Source organism: Amphibalanus amphitrite, unplaced genomic scaffold (assembly GCF_019059575.1).
Source record: "Amphibalanus amphitrite isolate SeventyFive unplaced genomic scaffold, NRLGWU_Aamphi_draft 000139F_arrow, whole genome shotgun sequence".
Lineage (NCBI taxonomy): Eukaryota > Metazoa > Arthropoda > Thecostraca > Balanomorpha > Balanidae > Amphibalanus > Amphibalanus amphitrite.
Genome location: NW_024881634.1, coordinates 585,291 through 603,466, shown reverse-complemented (window position 1 = coordinate 603,466; position 18,176 = coordinate 585,291). Strand labels below are relative to the sequence as shown.

The 18,176-nt window shown below is 53.1% G+C and overlaps 1 protein-coding gene across 3 annotated transcripts in view; it reads left to right on the top strand.

Moving 5' to 3' along the window:
- Positions 1-18,176, top strand: part of LOC122382443 (mechanosensory protein 2-like) — a 36,879-nt gene that overhangs the window by 9,654 nt on the left and 9,049 nt on the right. For 2 of the 3 annotated variants that reach the window (XM_043367756.1, XM_043367755.1), the window contains exons 2-3: positions 11,437-11,537; positions 13,098-13,253. In XM_043367756.1, coding sequence (XP_043223691.1) covers positions 11,437-11,537; positions 13,098-13,253 — 257 coding nt within the window. Of the gene's footprint in view, positions 1-11,436; positions 11,538-13,097; positions 13,254-17,298; positions 17,397-18,176 lie in introns of all 3 variants that reach the window. The other variant, XM_043367754.1, reaches the window with a different exon arrangement.

Below are 18,176 nucleotides of genomic sequence, written 5' to 3'. Positions count from 1 at the left end.
TATATTTTCATTGTGTTTTTTTGTGCACTGAAAAACAAAAGACGGACATGTAGCTATCAACGGAACTCCTTATTTATTAATGTTGAGCTAACAAGCTGCAAAAACCAAATTAGGTATATCGCATTCACGATCGGCCCATTTCCAACAGCAGTACACCGATGCGATCGCCCATTGTATGGTGTTGGGCGGGCCGAGCTAATATCGGCGGCTGCCGGCTCGGGCGGACAGACGGCCGCTCACTGCTGCAGCCTGCAGAGCGACCATCGATCAGCCAACGCCTCTGTGAGGTGATATTTCACTCGGCCCGGTCAAGGAGCAACAGCTCTCTGCCGTCCAGCGCTCGGCGACCGTCTCAACCTCTGCGGGGGAACTAAGGGTGTCGATTTGTGAAAATGGTTGGGGGTGCCCAGAGCAGGGGCGCGGGAACTACTTTTAGATAAAGATCAACCTAGGGTACCCCCAAATCTAGTTTTCTCACCGGTTTTAGGCCACTTATTTTTCATCCCTTGGCTTTTTCGACAAAAAAGAAAACATTTGCAAAAAAAAGTGTGGTATTCCGTCTAAAAGCTGTAGGGGCACCACCCCCACAGCCCCAGAGTTGGGGGGGGGGAAGCTGCCCCCACTGCCCCCCCCCCGGCACGGGCGTAGGAACGTCATGAAAAGTGGGTGGGCCATCCTGTCAAGGGGCCTCCTTTTCCAGGGGACCTCCTATTTTCAGGGGCCTCCAACTTTTGCCTCGTCCTGCTGGCTGCTTTCAAGTATGACCTCCAAATCTAGCTTCTGAGATCGGGCAGATGTACCCAGGGGCGTAACCACTTAAGCGAACAGTGCGGAAAGTCCGCACCATTTTTAAAACTTATTCCCCCTCCGATTTTTTTAGAATGTATTTGCCGCAAACGGCGCATGACCCCTGAAAACCCTTACGCAAATGTCTTCCTCGTTTCCCAGGTGCCCCCATTAGCTTCATAGGCGCCCTCTTTGGCATATAAGCGCCCTATGTACAGTCATCACTCATCCCTATGTCCCACAGTCGCCCCGTTGTCGCATACAATGTGCGCTTATCATAGGCGTCTCTCTTTTATGGACACTTGAAGGCGCCTCTCTTTGCCATGCCGGCGCCCCTGTTTCTTATGAATGCACCCCCATGGCATTGATCAATTGCAGTCGCAGACCTCTATTGCATGTGGACGCCCATATATGTAGGCCTCAGAGGCACCCCTCTTTCGCATTGAGGCGCCCCTATGGGCTTCATAGGCGCCCCTCTATTGCACGTAGGTGCCCTACTGTCTCAGAACCGCTCCCATTTGGCATGCAGGCGCCCATCTTTCGTACGGAGGGGCCGCTGTGGTTCTTAGAGACGGCATGTTGCTCCCAGACGCAGATGGGGCTCTCAGAGTCGACAGTGTGGGACCTTCAGTCGCTGATGGGTGCCCGCCAGATGTGGACCCTCGGAGACGCCGGTATGGGGCCCTCAGAGATGCCGGTATGTGGCCCTTAGAGACACCGGTGTGGAACCCTCAGATACTTCAGTGTGAAGCCCTTACAATTGCTGGTGTGGAGCTATGAATGCGCTGGCTTAAATCCCTCAGAGGCCGGTACATGGACATTAGAGCTCAGTGAGAGCTTGTGTGGTGCCTTCAGTGGCCTTGTGGAGCCGTTAGACATCAACATGGTGCTCTCAGGAGCCGGTGAGTAATCAGAGTCACCGGTGTGGGGCCTTCAGAGCTCCGAGATACTGGTGTGCCGTGTGGGACCCTCAGAGGTGTCGGTGTGGGTCCTTCAGATATACCTATAGAGCCTTGAGATACACAGGTGAGGTGGCCCACAGAGGCGCCGGTGTGGGGCCCCCAGAGCCACCGATATAGGGCCCTAAGAGACACTAGTATGACCCTCAAAGGCGCCGCTGTGTGGCGCTCATTAACACTGGTGTGGAGCCATCACAGGCGGGTGGAGCCGTTAGAGGCCGGAAAGGGCCCTTTAGATGCCTACAAGGAGCCTTCAGAAGCCGGCGCGGCACCCTTATGGGGATAAGCGTGTCTACTTAGGAGCCCTTGAGGTGCTCTCATGAGCTCTGTGGGGCCCTACCGAGTCGAAATATGGCCACGGCCAGTTGCCGCCGCATGCTCTTCGGACTATCATTCTCAGGGGCCTCATCTGCCTAGTTTGAATAGAAGGGCTTCTCAGACAATCAGTATCATGGGCCTCATCTGGCTAGTATAAATAGAAGGGCCTGTTAGACCATCAGTTCTAGGGGCCTCTTCTGGTTAGTATAAATAGAAGAGCCTCTTAGACTATAAAACAACGGAAGAAGAGCCAGAGGCAATACCTATCATGCCATCGTATGCAATCCTAAGCAATAATCATGCAGTCGTATATCACACCAATGACTTACTCTTTTGGTAAAAAACCTTCTGATGTCCATGCTTCTTAAGTTCTTTCTCACCAGAGGCAGAATCCCAGGTTAAACCATGATCTGTCGCCTTTCGGACCAAAAGACTGCCCCGCCCAAGCCCCGCCACTCAAAACAAAACTCAAGGACGTCCGGAACCGAAAACTCTCCCCGCGTTCGATGTCTCTCTGACGACGAAGATTCTACGCCGTCCGGCCAATCACGTTCCACAACCGCAGCCGAGCCCCCGCTGACCTTGAACGGGATTGGCCGGACGACATAGAATCTTCGTCGTCCGAGAGACATCGAACGCGGGGTCTATTATGTTGGAGGGTCCGAGTTTGTCAACGTCTCCATGGAAACCCAATTTGACACGTGTGCTTTCAGCACGCTACTACCGGCCGTGAAACACCGCCCCATTGACGCGGTACGAATGCGACGATGGCTACCAAATGCTGCTGCCTTGACTCTGGTATAAACAAAGCAAAAAAAAAATCGCGTCACATTTTTTTTACAACGCATTCTTATGTACGGAAGGAAATTAAAAAATAATAATAATGCGCTCAAAGAACCGTGATAGTGATGCCAGTACCAACTTTGGTTGGGGGTGCCCAGAGCACCTTGGGGGGTGCCCAACTCAGCATTGGGGGTGCCCGGGCACCCCCAAAAGTATACAAATCGACACCTATGGGGAAGTCGTTTACGGAGCCCGAGGACAGGGGAGGGGGAGACAGATGAGCGGACAGTGCACCCAAGGGACCTCTGGCCAGTCGGTAAACGACGCTGGTCGGCGGGCGATCAGGCTATCGCCGGTCGGTGCCCGCCGCTGGGCCACGCTCCATTTACACGGCCGGAGGAAGACACCCATTAGCTGCACTTCGACCGCCGCAGTCCGCGCAAACACGCGACAACGGTGGTCCAACTAAGTCGTTGCCAACAACGGCGCCCGTAGCATGTAAACACATAGATAATGCACGCTCATCGATCACTAAAATACCACGAAGGACTACAAAACATGGTCGCGTAGAGCATAATCCACAAAATCCTGATTGGTTTCGGGAAAGGTTATGCCGATGGAATTGGTTTAATCCTGACACTAAAGCCTGTTCTGAATCAGCAGTGCTGTCACAACCGATTGGACCGCCAGTTGACAACAAACGCGGTCGATCACTTCAAATGCCCGCTCTGACATTGAAAAGCTCCATCTTCACACGACCGAGACCTTGCTGAAAATGGTCAGGACTGCTGTGACGAATTGTGCTATTCAACTCATTAATTCAATGTGATCGGTATTCGGTTCATCGCCCTGCGACCAATTCCAATGCATTAAATCGTAATGAACTATTTCGGTTATATCATGGTTTCTGCCTCAGAATTTTGGTGGGTAATTAATAAATGTCCGTTATACAGACGTGATGGACGGATATGACAGAGCCTGCTGAATATGGTCGCTGAGTCGCGGTGGCCCTCCGTCTCGGCCAGAAATATGACAGACTCGTATGACAGCTTGATATCTGCGGGCAGCTGAGGCCCGCGTGCCCAAGATTACTTTACTAATACGCGTGCCGGGCAATGTAAGGTAGAGGACATGCTGAGGAGTAAGGCTGGTGTCGCGAAAGTCAAAGGACCGACAGGAAGAGGTGATTGTCTTAGAACGCAGACTTGAAACTGCCTGGACAAAACAAGGGAGAATAACGGAGGAGAGTACAAGATTTATGACCGAGCATCAGCTGAAAGTGGTCAGAGAATGGCCAAGTAGTGGCCGAGAAAGCACAATAGCGTGACAGGAGGGGAAATTGAACGGCAGAGCGATTAAGGACCACAGACACACTAACGACTACGGATCAACGACCAAAGAGAGGAAAGAGAGGCGGAGCGAGAGCGACAGCAAGCACTTAACAACCGTTCGTTGAAAAGACTGGAGATTAGAGAAGGATGGACAAAAAAGGCCGATAATGGATCAAAACAAGGTCCAGGACGAGCCAGCGACTGGGCAGGGACGATGACATGCAGGCTGACGTTCCCAAGTGCCCGTGTGGCCCTTGAGTGATGATGTGCATCATGCCCCAGACCGGCCCGGTAGCTGCTTCCGTCAGCAGCCGCAGATTGCAGACGTTTGTCCATCAGCCCCGGAACGCCAGCTATGTGCGGTATTCGCGGCGACGACTCGCTCCACTCTCCTCTGACGTCAATGGAAGTTATACGTGGCAATCGAACCATCAGCACGCCCCCTCCCGGCATCAGCACCAGTCGGGTCAGAGAGCACATAAATTTCGCGGCCGGTGCGCCTGTGATGGAGTGTCGCACCGAACGCATGCGACAAAGTGAGAGTGATGGCTGTGGCCGGCGCCGCTGGCACTGCCGGGCTGTGCGAGCTGCGCGCCCCCGGCGGTGGCTGTCCGGGTATTTTTAGCGGACGGCCGCGCCAGTGTCGGCGTCGCCCCCGGACCCGTGTGCGCACACTGGCTGCTGTGCTCGCAGCTCGAGTGACGCGTCCTGACGACGCCCAACCACCTGTGCTGTTGTGTTGCGTGGACGAGGAGAGACTGACAGACGAGCCTGCTGGCTGTGGCGCCGGTGGCGACAGGCGAGCGCCGGCTGCGCTCTCTCTGGCGCGTGCGCGCGCGGCGCCATGCGACGCTCGGGGCTGCGCGGCGACCGCAGTGACGTAGGCGTCGGCCGTCCCAGGACCAAGGCTGGCAAGTACGGCTCTGCCAGCCTCTTCCGGCGGAAGCGCGGCGCGGTCGGCGGCGGGGGCGATGTGGGCTGGCGGCGGCGGCGACAGGCCTCGGAGGATGGCCGCCGCTCGCGGCACAGCTCCGGCTCTCGGTCGTCGCGGGCCGAGCTGCGCGCCTTCGCGGCCTCGTCGCCGCTGGAGGGCGCCTCTCCGTTCCTGGCCAGCTCGCCGCTGGAGGAGAGCTCTCCGCTGACGGGCGCCAGTCCGTTTGGCGCCGAGCCGCGCTCCGCCCGCCGCCGCGGCCTCTGGGGCCTGAAGGAGCGCCGGAAGCCGCGCGCCGCCACCACCGTCTCGGGCACCGCCAAACGGAAGAAGAGGCGCGGCTTCGGCCTGCTGGCGGTGGCCGGCACGCTGGGCGCTGCCATGGGTTACGGAGCCGGCGAGCCGGAGCGGTACTCGGCGGCGCCGCGGAGCCGCGGACCGCCGTCCCCGCCGGCAGTGAGTGCTCAGAGTTCGGCCGAGCGGACGGCCCAGTTCGTGTCCGCCGGCGGCCTGCTGTCGCCGCCGCTGCCCGTGTCCGGCGGCAGCACACCGTCCCCTGTGCGGCGCAGCTGGAGCTCGGGCGGCGGCACGGCGGCGCACCCGGTGCAGGAGCGCCGCGCTGGCCGCGCCGCCCCCTGGCCTCCCGGTGGGTACCGCAGCGCTCTATATTTACCTGTGGGCCGCGCAGGTCGGCCCGCTTGTTCCCCAGTCACCTGTCGCTCGGTTTATTTGCTCTATATGCCCCCCGGCCGGCGGCGTTTGTTTGGGTAGATGACTGCCAGTCTGGCGCGGACACCGTCGGTGCAGAGGCGGGCCGGGCCGGGCCCGGGGGTGGCGCCGCGGCCGGTCCCAGGGCACACTCGCTGGAGTCGGTGGGGGGCGGTCCCAGGGCGCTGTCATCGGGCCGTTACCATGTTGTGATTGGAGACATGGTGCTGTGATTATAGTAGTTTGTTTTGTGGAGTTGGTGGTGATGGAGTGATTGGAGTCGGTGGTGTTGTGACTCAGGTGGTAAAAATGGAGTCGGTCGGTCGGTGCTGTGATTGGAGTCGGTGATATGACCAGGGTTGGTCAGTGGTATAACTGGAGTCGGTCAGTGCTGTAACTGGATTCAGTCACTGGTTACGGTCAGTGTTGTGAGTGAAGTCAGTTGGTGTTATTGCAGTCGGTGGTGTTGTGACCAGAGTTGGTCAGTGGTGTGACTGGTGTCGGTGGTGTGACATCTGTCACCAGTGGTGGAAATCTTACGCTCAATGATAGCGCAAAGCTAAGACCATTTTAGTTCCATATCGCTTCATTTCTACTAAATCTGATCCCATGTGTTACTCTAAGGCAAAATACGGTTGTGCTGAGTTCCTTTCAATTTACAATTGTACACATTTTGTTATATTTATTATTTTCTGTGAATAGGTATTTACAATCCTCGTAAAATCGTTCTGAAAATATGTGCAAAAATACGTAAAGGAATATACAATAAGAATATAGTTTAGCATTAAGTATAGGTACAGCCATACACTACCTATCTTTACAAATAAATTGTTTTTTATACTGCTTGCAACATAACTGTACTCGAAAACTTGTCATGAACTGTTATTGTACCTAAATGTAGGTAAAATAACAGTTCATGACAAGTTTTCGAGTACGTTATGTTGCAAGCAGTATAAAAAACAATTTATTTGTAAAGATAGGTATCTAGTGTATGGCTATACCTACTTAATGCTAAACTGCTTACGCCGAACGCACATTTCTGGATTGTATTTCAAAATTAATCTCGAATACCACTGGTGGTGACGAGAGTGGTTCTGGTGGGACTCGTTTTCAAAATTCCCATCGAAGTTTTGATAACTTAATGTTAACTTTTTGCCCCAACTTTTACTCGTAGATCCACCAATAGTTCACACTAAAAGAAATTGAATTGATAAATAAAAAAGGTGCAGGAATGTAGGGTTATAAGATCACTTCGGTTAAATCTGCTGTTTAAAAAATAGCGGATAAAATGCATGAAATAATGTTGTAATTCCATTCACTTTAAAAAGATGTTCTGATCATATGGCTTCCTTTAGCGATCATCATAAAGTACAATCGTATCTAAATCTTTTTTATTTTTCCCTATACATTTGCTTCAACCGCCCATCAAAAGCAGCCTTTCGGACTGTCGTCGTGTCTCTTCTGGCCCTGTAAGCTCTTATCTATAACGTGTTGAGACGCTGCCGATGCCATTCGTCTTGGCACGCTGTCGTGAGGCCGTATCTGGTCCCTGTCCTGTCTCGAGCCGCGCGCCGACAGCGGACGCTGGCCGTGTGCTGTCAGGTGCTGTCACTGTCACAACTGTCAGTTGTCAGTTGTCCGTTGTCACATCCGTCTAGAGTGCGCCCGACATGTCACTCCGTACTTGACCCGATCCAGCCGTGAGATCAAACAGCAAAAACGAGCTATCATTAACATGTGCCCTACAGATGTCTATGGGAATTGGGGAGCAATCAGCCCGACTGGGTATTCTCACACAATCCGCTGCCCTGCTCCTCGGCAGCTATTATACGTAGTCTTCCGTTGGGCCCCTTATCCCTCATCCCTTCTCGTTTGCTTCCTCTCCAAAAAGCTGAGAACACTAATGCGTTGGCCGGCTGTAAAGGCACACAGACGGACAAATGCACATACAGGCAGACAGACATACAGACCGCGATCGTTTTTGTCGGCTCATCTTGGCATGTCCATTGGCCGAAGCGGCGGGAGGCGGGAAGAGAGAGGGAGCGTCAGCTGGAGTCTGTTCCGCTCGAGTGCCAGCTCCGGGAACACAATGGTGGCGACTGTGGGCTAATGTGGCGGGCAGATCACCTGATACTGGAAACGACGGGCCGTGAACGCCCGCGGCCGGCACCTGTGACCGCGCAGCAGAAACTCAGCCAATGGTGCTTAGCAGCAGACAGACAGGCGGACAGACAGACAGACAGACGGAAGGACGGACAGACGGACAGACAGACGGACAGATGGACAGAGAGGCCGACGGACAGACGGACAGACAGGTAGACGGACGGACGGACGGACGGACAGACGGACAGACGGACAGACGGACAGACAGGCAGACGGACAGATAGACAGACAGACAGACAGACAGACGCACAGACAGACGAGCAGACAAACGGACAGACGCACAGACAGACGAGCAGACAAACGGACAGACGGGCGGACCGAACAGACGGACATCGCTAAGCCATTAGCCGTTTTCACGACGGGCTATCCGGCGAGTGCACCTGATTTGACCAAATCTGCACCTAATTTCTTTTACAGCAAATATCTTCATTTTTTGAATTTATTTCAGTGTTTTAATCGATGATGCTCTCTGATAATATGACAAAGCAGGCATATAAGCAATTAGGGCATCCCTAGCTGATAGCTGCTAAGAGACACACTGAACCTGATTTGACCAGATCTGCACCTAATCTGTACCAGATGTGCACCAAATGTGTACCAGATGGCCGTCGTGAAAAGGCTATTATCGCCTCCCGGTGACCAGTTGGTCCGACCGTTCGAACACACCGACCGGACATTCTGGTCAGACCGCAGCTCGCCTTGTCTGCCAGCTCGCCCGACCAATACCGGGCCGTCCCTATTTCTGTGGGCACTTTGTCCTGGCGGTGTAATATCGGTGGGACCCGCCCGCCCGTACCGCAGTCCGCCGAGACCCGTTCCTGTGGCCGGCGCGGCTGTCCGACCAACATATGATGGTCGGCCGAGGCCGCCGCGGAAGGTTACGATCTTATTTAATCCTGTGTTCGGACAGCCTCACGTGTGAATATTTTACCATGATAGGCACATTTGTAAAATTGAACTATAAATCAGATGGAGTTTTAGAGCGATCATCTCGCACCTTGCCGCAATCGCCATTGGTAACTTTTTTGCGCCTTGACAAAAGCCTGAGCCGAAACTGCGAAGGGGAGGGTCGACCGAAGGTTGGGACGGTGGATGATGGGGAGGGGAGGGGCTGGGAATAATCAGGCGCCGATGGTCGCTGCTGCCCCATTGGCATTCCGGGCGAATGTCAGATGTTGGCAGCCATGGTGGAGCTCAATTTCAAAATAACTCCCCTATTCCTGCGGTCTGAAACCAAATCGACTATCGTGTATGACAGAAGTTTGCTGACGATATTGATGTGAGGGAACCGTGACTCATGCAGTGAGATGACATCTGTGATAAGAAGTGCTACCCTCGGGCCTGTGGAGTTCGTGGTACCGTGGTGGCGGTGTGTCCATTGGTGTATTTATGGAGTACTCGACGCAGCGGCGTAGCAGCAAGTACATGGAGCTCAATATTCTATTCCGTGAGTATACCGAGTAGTGAACGCTGAAAATGGATGGGATTGTGCCAAGTGCCGAGTGCCGGACTGTGCATCCACCAACTCATTGATCCACGTTGTCTAATCAGTGTTCTAATAAGTCTGGAACCAAACCAAGTAATAAACAAGTGACATCACCTAAAACTTCTGGCCTCAAGACATGCCATAGGTACCACTGCCTGCAGTTTCTTAAGGGACACTGAACTCAGCTCAGACACTGACTCAGCTTTTAATTCCCATTTCCCATTAAGCTAATTGCTCATTACATTCAACAGTTAAAGCGCTTAATTTCTATTTCTAGAAGCCATTCGCAATACCTATGTAAATGTTTTATGTGTTGTTTAATTGTTAAATTGAAGCATCGTAAGATAAAGGTTCAGCAATCCAGTGCCTACCGTGTTTTGTTTTATTTTCACTCTGTCATCACGCTTGCCCTGTGCATTCGATGTAGTCAAGGCCGCTCTAGCATGGCTACATAACTGAATGTGACTCGGCGTCGCTAAGCGGTCGCATTAGGATGTCGCACGATCTGCAGTTTGACTGGCGCGCATTAATTGCACCGTTCAATTACATCGCCGCGGCCGTCTCGGTCTGTCAGTTCTTGAGTCACCCTTTGATGACGCTATAGACCACCCCTTGATCCGGTCCTCGCGACAGACGGGGGAGGGGGCGGGGAGGGGTCCGTCGACCGCCAGGAATTCCATGGAGGACGCGTTCAAAGGGCGGCGGCCGCCGGCCGGCAGCGCCACCGGACGCTGGTCCAGGGATCACACGACCCAGCGGCGGTGGCATCCCATTAATCCGAGCATAATCCCTCGCTTGTAGCCGGTCCCCGACCACCAGGGACCCTCTGAGAGACTCTCTAAGCGTTAATGTGCAAAATTGGCAAGGTGGGTTACCGAGCTAAAAGAGTCAATATCGAGAAGAAACGCAAATATATGAAAAGTTGCACTTACGCCTGTCTAATAATTACGGTATAGTTAGCAATAACATTTCTTAGAAATGTAGACTAAACGGAAGGTTGTGAAAGCTGAAATAAAGTATTGCTTATTACCATGTTGGACGACAGTACTGCTATAATCTAAGAAAACGTCTCGGATATTTATGAAATTAAATATTGTATAAACAAGCTAGTGTGTATATTGTCTAGCATCGTCACGTTATGACTGACCTAGCGACGTTATGCTCCGCCTCCACTGCGTCTAACCTCGCCTTCTGATATCCCACCCACTGCGTCTGTCTGACCTCTGTCTCTGCCCGCAGCCGATCCGGAGGCGCCGGGATGCTGTGCCATCCTGCTGACCTCTACTGACCTGCTGACCTCTATCTCTGTCCGTAGCCGATCCGGAGGGGCCGGGATGCTGTGCCATCCTGCTGACCCTGGTGTCGTACCTGCTGACCTCTGTCTCTGTCCGCAGCCGATCCGGAGGAGCCGGGATGCTGCGCCATCCTGCTGACCTGCTGACCTCTGTTTCTGTCCGCAGCCGATCCGGAGGCGCCGGGATGCTGTGCCATCCTGCTGACCCTGGTGTCGTACCTGCTGACCTCTGTCTCTGTCCGCAGCCGATCCGGAGGGGCCGGGATGCTGCGCCATCCTGCTGACCTGCTGACCTCTGTTTCTGTCCGCAGCCGATCCGGAGGCGCCGGGATGCTGTGCCATCCTGCTGACCCTGGTGTCGTACCTGCTGACCTCTGTCTCTGTCCGCAGCCGATCCGGAGGGGCCGGGATGCTGTGCCATCCTGCTGACCCTGGTGTTGTACCTGCTGACCTCTGTCTCTGTCCGCAGCCGATCCGGAGGGGCCGGGATGCTGCTCCATCCTGCTGACCTGCTGACCTCTGTCTCTGTCCGCAGCCGATCCGGAGGGGCCGGGAAGCTGTGCCATCCTACTGACCAGCTGACCTCTGTCTCTGTCCGCAGCCGATCCGGAGGGGCCGGGATGCTGCACCATCCTGCTGACCTCTACTGACCTGCTGACCTCTGTCTCTGTCCGCAGCCGATCCGGAGGGGCCGGGATGCTGTGCCATCCTGCTGACCCTGGTGTCGTATCTGCTCATCCTGTGCACACTGCCGTTCTCGCTCTGCATGTGTATCAAGGTGAGTGAAACTCTGATAGACGTTTTTAACAGGTGATTTTAACATATTAAAAATATAGGATCAAGTGCCTAGGTCTTAGACACAAATGTAAGCAGTATACCATAACACTTTATCATTTCAATTTTCATACCTATGTTGCTAGTTTGTCAGACGTGACTTCAAAAGATTACTTAAAATGAAGCTCGCTCGTTGTTGGAGTTTCGTTAACCCTCGCCGGACCTATTGGTTTTCTACATACGCGCCGGCCGAGGGTGGGCGGGTACGACCCCCCTTCGCCGTTTCGCCCCTGGTGGAGCTAGCGCGTCGCGGAAAAAAGGAGCGTGTGCGCCGTTACGAGGCGCAGAGATTAGTACCCGATTTTAAGGTCCTAGGTCAACCGGTGACCTCTGAGGTCAGGTCAAGTGCCCCAAGGTACGGTTCAGTTTTTGGTGAATAGCTTCGCAAAAACGGCCGCAGAGCGCCGAATTTGGCAGCATCGTGTTCGCCTCGCTCAGGCGCGTCGAATGATATACTTTTTGTCCGGGTCAGGTCAACTTGAGGTGTTGACCTCAGGTCAAGGTCAGGTCAGCACCCCCAGGTCACGAAGTTGGTAGAAAGAGGTCATGTCGCATATCATTCGATTCGGCAGGCCTTCCTGAGTCCATTGGTGGCTTTCCCGACTCGCTAGCTCAATTTGATCAAGAGTTATTGACGAAAAACTAATATGACCTTGATGACGTCATAAATGACGTCACGAAAGGTCAACATCGCAAAAGTGACGCATCTAACCTTGCAAGGAGTGCATCAAATCACGATTCTGTGTGCTTGAGATAGTTGGAGATCGTTCCCGGCGCCAGAATGGCAGTTTTCATTTTTCCCCATTGACTTATAATGGTGAGGTCACGAAAATGACCTGACCTCATATGACCTTTAGGAAAAATCCGAGATATACAAGTTGTGGGACTCATAATGGATACTAGATCCTGCAAGTTTCATTTCCCTGTGACATCTCCTCTGGCAGTGAGGGCGTTGCGAAGTTGCGACATCTGAAGACCGTGCAGAGGTTCACTTATGACGTCATAGGTCAGTCACCTGACCTGACCCAAAAATGCGGTTGGTGTCAAAATATTCGGCTTGGATCAAAGGTCAGGTATGCCAGGTTTCAGCTCTCTATCGCTAGCGTGTTTGGAGCTATCGCGAAAAAACCCTATGGGGGGGGGTGGGCGGCACCCGCCCCCCCCCCCCTCGGCCGGCGAGGGTTAATTGTTGTCGAAGCTGTTTGAGGACGAGGATAGACCTGGGGATAACCCTTTGCTTTGACAGATGTAATGCAATTGTTTCGGATAACTGTTGCGATCAAAGTGCGATCAAAGCTTGAAACATCATGCAATGATAGTTAAAGTGGAGTTTCTATTTCTTCCACCGTTCATACAGCAGTATTGGCACGATTCTCCCTAAGCACCCAGCGTCGTCCGCAGCTCCGCTGGCGCTGTCAGATGAATACTGACACACCTTAAGTAGGACGCATTGTTTATGTGTCCGACCTGTAACCCAGCTACACTTCCCTCTGCCGGATTTCAGGTGGTCCAGGAGTACGAGCGAGCTGTGATCTTCCGTCTAGGCCGCCTGCTGCAGGGCGGGGCCAAGGGACCGGGCATCTTTTTCGTGGTGCCGTGCATAGACACGTACCGCAAGGTGGACCTGCGCACCGTCTCGTTCGACGTGCCGCCACAGGAGGTGAGCTGAACGACGTTACTTACATGCCCCGCGTGTGAGACATCATGGGTTTGAGTCTGTAGGTAATTTTAATCTGTGACAGTGTCGGATCGACGTCGACCATGAGACGAACGGGAACGGTGCTATTTGTTGTGACTTGTACCAGGAGACTTTCCTTAGTATTCAACTGCAAATAATTCATTTTAAGCCATGATTAAATCGGAAAAGGAAGGGAAGGTGAACTGGGAAGGGAAATGCCAAACGTCTTCCATCGAGCGCATGTTTGTGGATGTCTGAGCGTCATGCCCGCGCGCAGGCGAATCCTCAGCGCCGGGGCGTACTGGGAGGTAGACTGTGCCGCAACACAGAACTGCATTGCGGAACACACGGCTCGACTTGCCGGGCTACTCGCGGCGCTCGGGAATACAATTTCGAAGTTCGCTAGCGCAAGTAAAAATCAATGGATGAATTTTCTCCCGCCTCGGTAGCTGACAAAATTGGATTAATTATGTCAAACTGGCACTAGCGAGACTTCATCCCGGCTCACCCACTTACCAATCAGACTTTCCTCAATGCACCGAGTGACCTTCAGCTCGGTATCTTTGTTTTTTTATGATATTTTCACAATAATGTGCCCAGCTGAAGGGGTTTCAGCCATTTTATGGCTTTCTTGAAAAACTGTTGTGTTGCCAGAGCTTATTAAACAATACTAAATTTCTGCTCGAAGCATTTATCATTCCATTTATTGAGGGCCAATTCAGCCTTTCTTGTACGCCAATAAACTGGAAGCATACAGGAATTTACTTTAGCATGAGTTGGATAAAACATCCTGTCGCCCCTGAAAGCCCTGCCCCTGGCACACGCGTGTCGAGCGGTGCCAGCTGCTCGGATAACCGTCCGACCATTAGCAGATTGGGCCGGCTCCGATTCCGGGAGCCCCGGGTCACACAATGGCCGAGGTCAGCCATTGTATAGGTGGAACGGGGTCACGGCTCAGGGAGTGACCTTAGGTTGACATTCCTGTGAACGGGATTTATTTCCCCTCTCTATGAGTGCTTAGTTATGTATTGTAGACAGAGCATAGGGATGTTAAACGGCAGGCTGGTCGAAATTACTCGATAACTCGTTGTACGTTTGCTCAACGTGAGTACCTACGAGAACCATAAAACATCGTGTAGAATGTTCAACTGCTGATAACAAACGGCGAACTAAATACATATATATATCTTTAGAATGTAGACCACTGCAGAACTGCGCCACACCACGTCTGACGTGCGGCGCGTTACGCCGAGTGCCGGGCCGACGGATTCCATCAGGCTGATAGACTGCGCCCTGTTGCGGCGGAATGCGCTCCACGGCTAATGTAGTGGCACTGAGGGCGAATTAGATGTAGTGGACGGTAGGAGGTCCAATTTAGTCACCACTTGCTACCGGGTTCAGTCCCCACGGCGAAACAGTCTATGGCCGCCTGGCTGACCAGTGTGGCCAGTTCACCAAGCTGCCACTGGTCATAACCCGTACTCATTCCCAGTACAACCGCCACTGACCGCCCAGTGCACAGCCGCCACTAGCTATACCCATTACCCACTTTAATTCCCACCGACCGCGCTTTGGCGAAGCAGCTAATGGCCATTGGAACGCCGCACTAAGTGACCATGTGACCAACCACTCTGCTCGCCACTGACCACCCATGGTTCAGCTGCCGCTACAGGCTGCCTGTCTAGTGTCCAGCAGTCACTGATCGTCCCACTTCAGTACCCACTGACTGACTAGACCACCTCATCCGCCGCTAACCCTCCATTCCAGCCACCTCCAGTTGGGAAGCCAGTGGTGGTTAACAATAGCTGAATTCCGGGGACAAACGACCACGCCTCAGTCAGCGCCACGCGGCGGTCTGATAGCGACCCCTCCCTCAGCCCGCAGAGCCCCGGCGCCAGTTACGGATGACGGCCATCCTAACTTGTCCTGCGCTGATGGGCTCATTCGTATCAAATGACAGACGTCAGATGAACCGTAAACCAACGCCACAGCTCTGTTAGGGAATGAAACTTAGATGCAAAAACTATCCATCGCTATATGTAGATTATCCTTCGTATATGCGCATAGGTATTTTTCGTATATACTTTAGGTTTGTTTTTCAATAGAAAAGCACAATTCTAGCGCAAAATGTTTTTAACTATCAAAGACCAACCTTCGGTTATATTTTCTTTTCTAAAATGTTTGAGGCTAAAATTGCAATTCCTTGAATTCACTATTTCTGATAAGATGCTTATTTTGTGATGCTTAGGTACCCAGCTTTGGATTTTGCCTACAAGCTGCGTTGTTTCGGGTACAGTAATATTTATGAGGCAAAGAAGAAATCAGCTGACATGCGATGTAATGAGATGACAGTTTTTTATTTCGAACCCAGAACGAACCGGCCGGCCCGGCCTAAACCTGCCTGCTCCTAAACCGCTCCAGCCCGGAATCGGACTGGCTGCATGCGGGCAGGTATCTCGGACAGTTACCATCAATATTTGGCCGGCGGCGGCGCGGCCGGGCCGCTCAGGTCGGCGGGCTGACACGGCGCGGTGCTCCGTCCGACGATACGGCAGCAGACCTCCATCCGTCAGACGCCTGCGCTGGCCGGCCGGCTCCTGACCCCGGGGAGCCGTGCTCGGCCCGGCTGCAGCGCCATTCCGGACTGGCCGGCCGTGCCATTCCGGATTGCCTCCGGTGCCATTCCAGGCCGGCTGCAGTGCCATTCCGGGATGGCCTCAGTGCCATTCCAGGATTGGTCTATCGTGCCATTACGGGTCGGTTAGCTTTGTCATTCTAGGCGGGACGCAGTGCTATTCCGGGCTGACCCGCAATGCGCCATTCCGGGTCGGCTGGTCATATCATTCCATCCCAGCCACTGTGCCATTCCGGAATGGCTGGATACGCTGTGTACGGCTGGACTTTGTCCGGGCCTGCCAGCCTTGTTATTCCGTGTCCTGATTACCGGCCTATGTAGTGTGCTGTGCCCATGAGCCAGCCGGCTGTTTTATATCGGCGCCGACTGCCAGACTGCTGGGCTGTCACCCCTCCGCGGCCGGCCTGCCGCACAGTCTACACTCTCACCGTGTATCACCAATGCAGACGGCCTGGGAGCTCGGGACCCATGGCACGGTAGATAAGAATCAAGAATAGGCTGGAACGTAAAAGCCAGTGCTCGTATTCGGCCGTCTACGTCACATGCAGCTTATTTGGCTTGTGAATGGCGTGTCGTGAGTTTTGAGATAAGTTAAATTGTTCAGTAGCTTGTCACTTGTAATTACGATGATTATCATTCACCGAATTTGGATGATATTGTAATTAAAGTCGAGAGAAGCTGTCTTAATGGACCCAGGCACGGCGGGAGGAGATTCGAGTTTTGGCCTAAGTCGCAGACCCATGGACTTTACCTAACTTGTAAGTCGGACAATTTAAACATTGCGTGTTCCTAGAGAAGTAGACCTGCCAGGCGCCATGCCGTCCCTACGATCGATGAATAGTGCAGCCCAGACCCTCATGGTCAATGATGGGCTCTATATGGCACTTCGACGCAGGCTGGTCCAATTCACAAATGACCAGATGATGACAATTGAGCGGGTGTTACTTTGCTACCGGGTTGAGCTGTTGCTGTGCTATGTAGCAGGTGCTCGGGATTTCTAGCCGGCAAGATACGTATAGGAGAATGTCCCCGTTGAAGTAAAAGAATCCCTCTAAGGGGACTACTCGAGTCAGAAATATGTCTAGAAGATACATACCATTACGTACAAACAAGAAGATACCATTGTAAACCCGTGAGATACAGTGCTGCCATTTGCGACGATATCGTTTGGTGTTTATATCTGTTCTTACGTTCTTTGGAAAGTTTCCGATCTGGTTATATCTGTATTTGTCTGCCCTTTAGGTACCGACTTGAAGGCAGGACAGCCTCGACCCAAACACGAGATCGGAAAATTTCCAAGGTGATCATTGACTTCTAGCCATCGCCATTATCATCCTTACTACACGACCCCTGACGTTCGCAGTCTCACGCCGGCGAGTCCTCCCCTTGCAGGTGCTGACGCGCGACTCTGTGACGGTCAGCGTTGACGCTGTAGTGTATTACAAGGTCAGCGATCCGGTGATGGCTGAGAATAACATCGAGGACTACAGGTGCTGGCCCGGAGTGTGTGCGTGCCTGTGCGAGTGTGCGCGTATGCCTGACTCGTGCCCGGCTTCTTAGCGTGGCTACGCCCGCCCGCCCGGCCCGGCCCGGCGCCTGCCTACGGTGTACCCTCGGTAGCTGAACGGGCCCGGCCGGCCGGCCTCCCACTGACTGGGCTGCGGACGGCGCAGGAACCTGCTGCTCAGCAACCGCCGAAGCCCGCCGATAACACATACCTAACCGGCCAGCGCAGACAGCGCTCATTAATGGCTATCGGTCTCCGCTAATCTCGTTTTAATATAGAAATGCGATTTTTATTCACTAATGAATAATGATTAATCATTAAATGTTCATTGTCCACTCACCAGCCAGCTACAACAGTCGGTCTTAGCATAAACAAATGTTAAATCTCATTCTGATAAAAGACAGGTATCCCACTTCTACCAAAATCCGATCATCACAAAGCATTCACATTTTGTCTAATAGTCTGAACATCGCTATTCAATAAAGCACCTGCCTATTTGGCTGTGCGAGGAAAACGATAGATTCGTTACCTACCTGCTTTAATTGTTTTCCATCTTATCGTGTCGGGAAGTGATTCTGCTAACGATATCTGTTATTTGATTTGACCGTGTAGGCTATGGAGGACTGTGACGGACCTGATCTAACCGTGATGGATAATACTGTGTCAGGCGGTACCTGCTGCCCTGTCTGACCGTGACGGAGGGACTATGACGGACCTGCTGCCTTACCTTACCGTGTTGGAAACTACTTTTGACGCGGTTTTT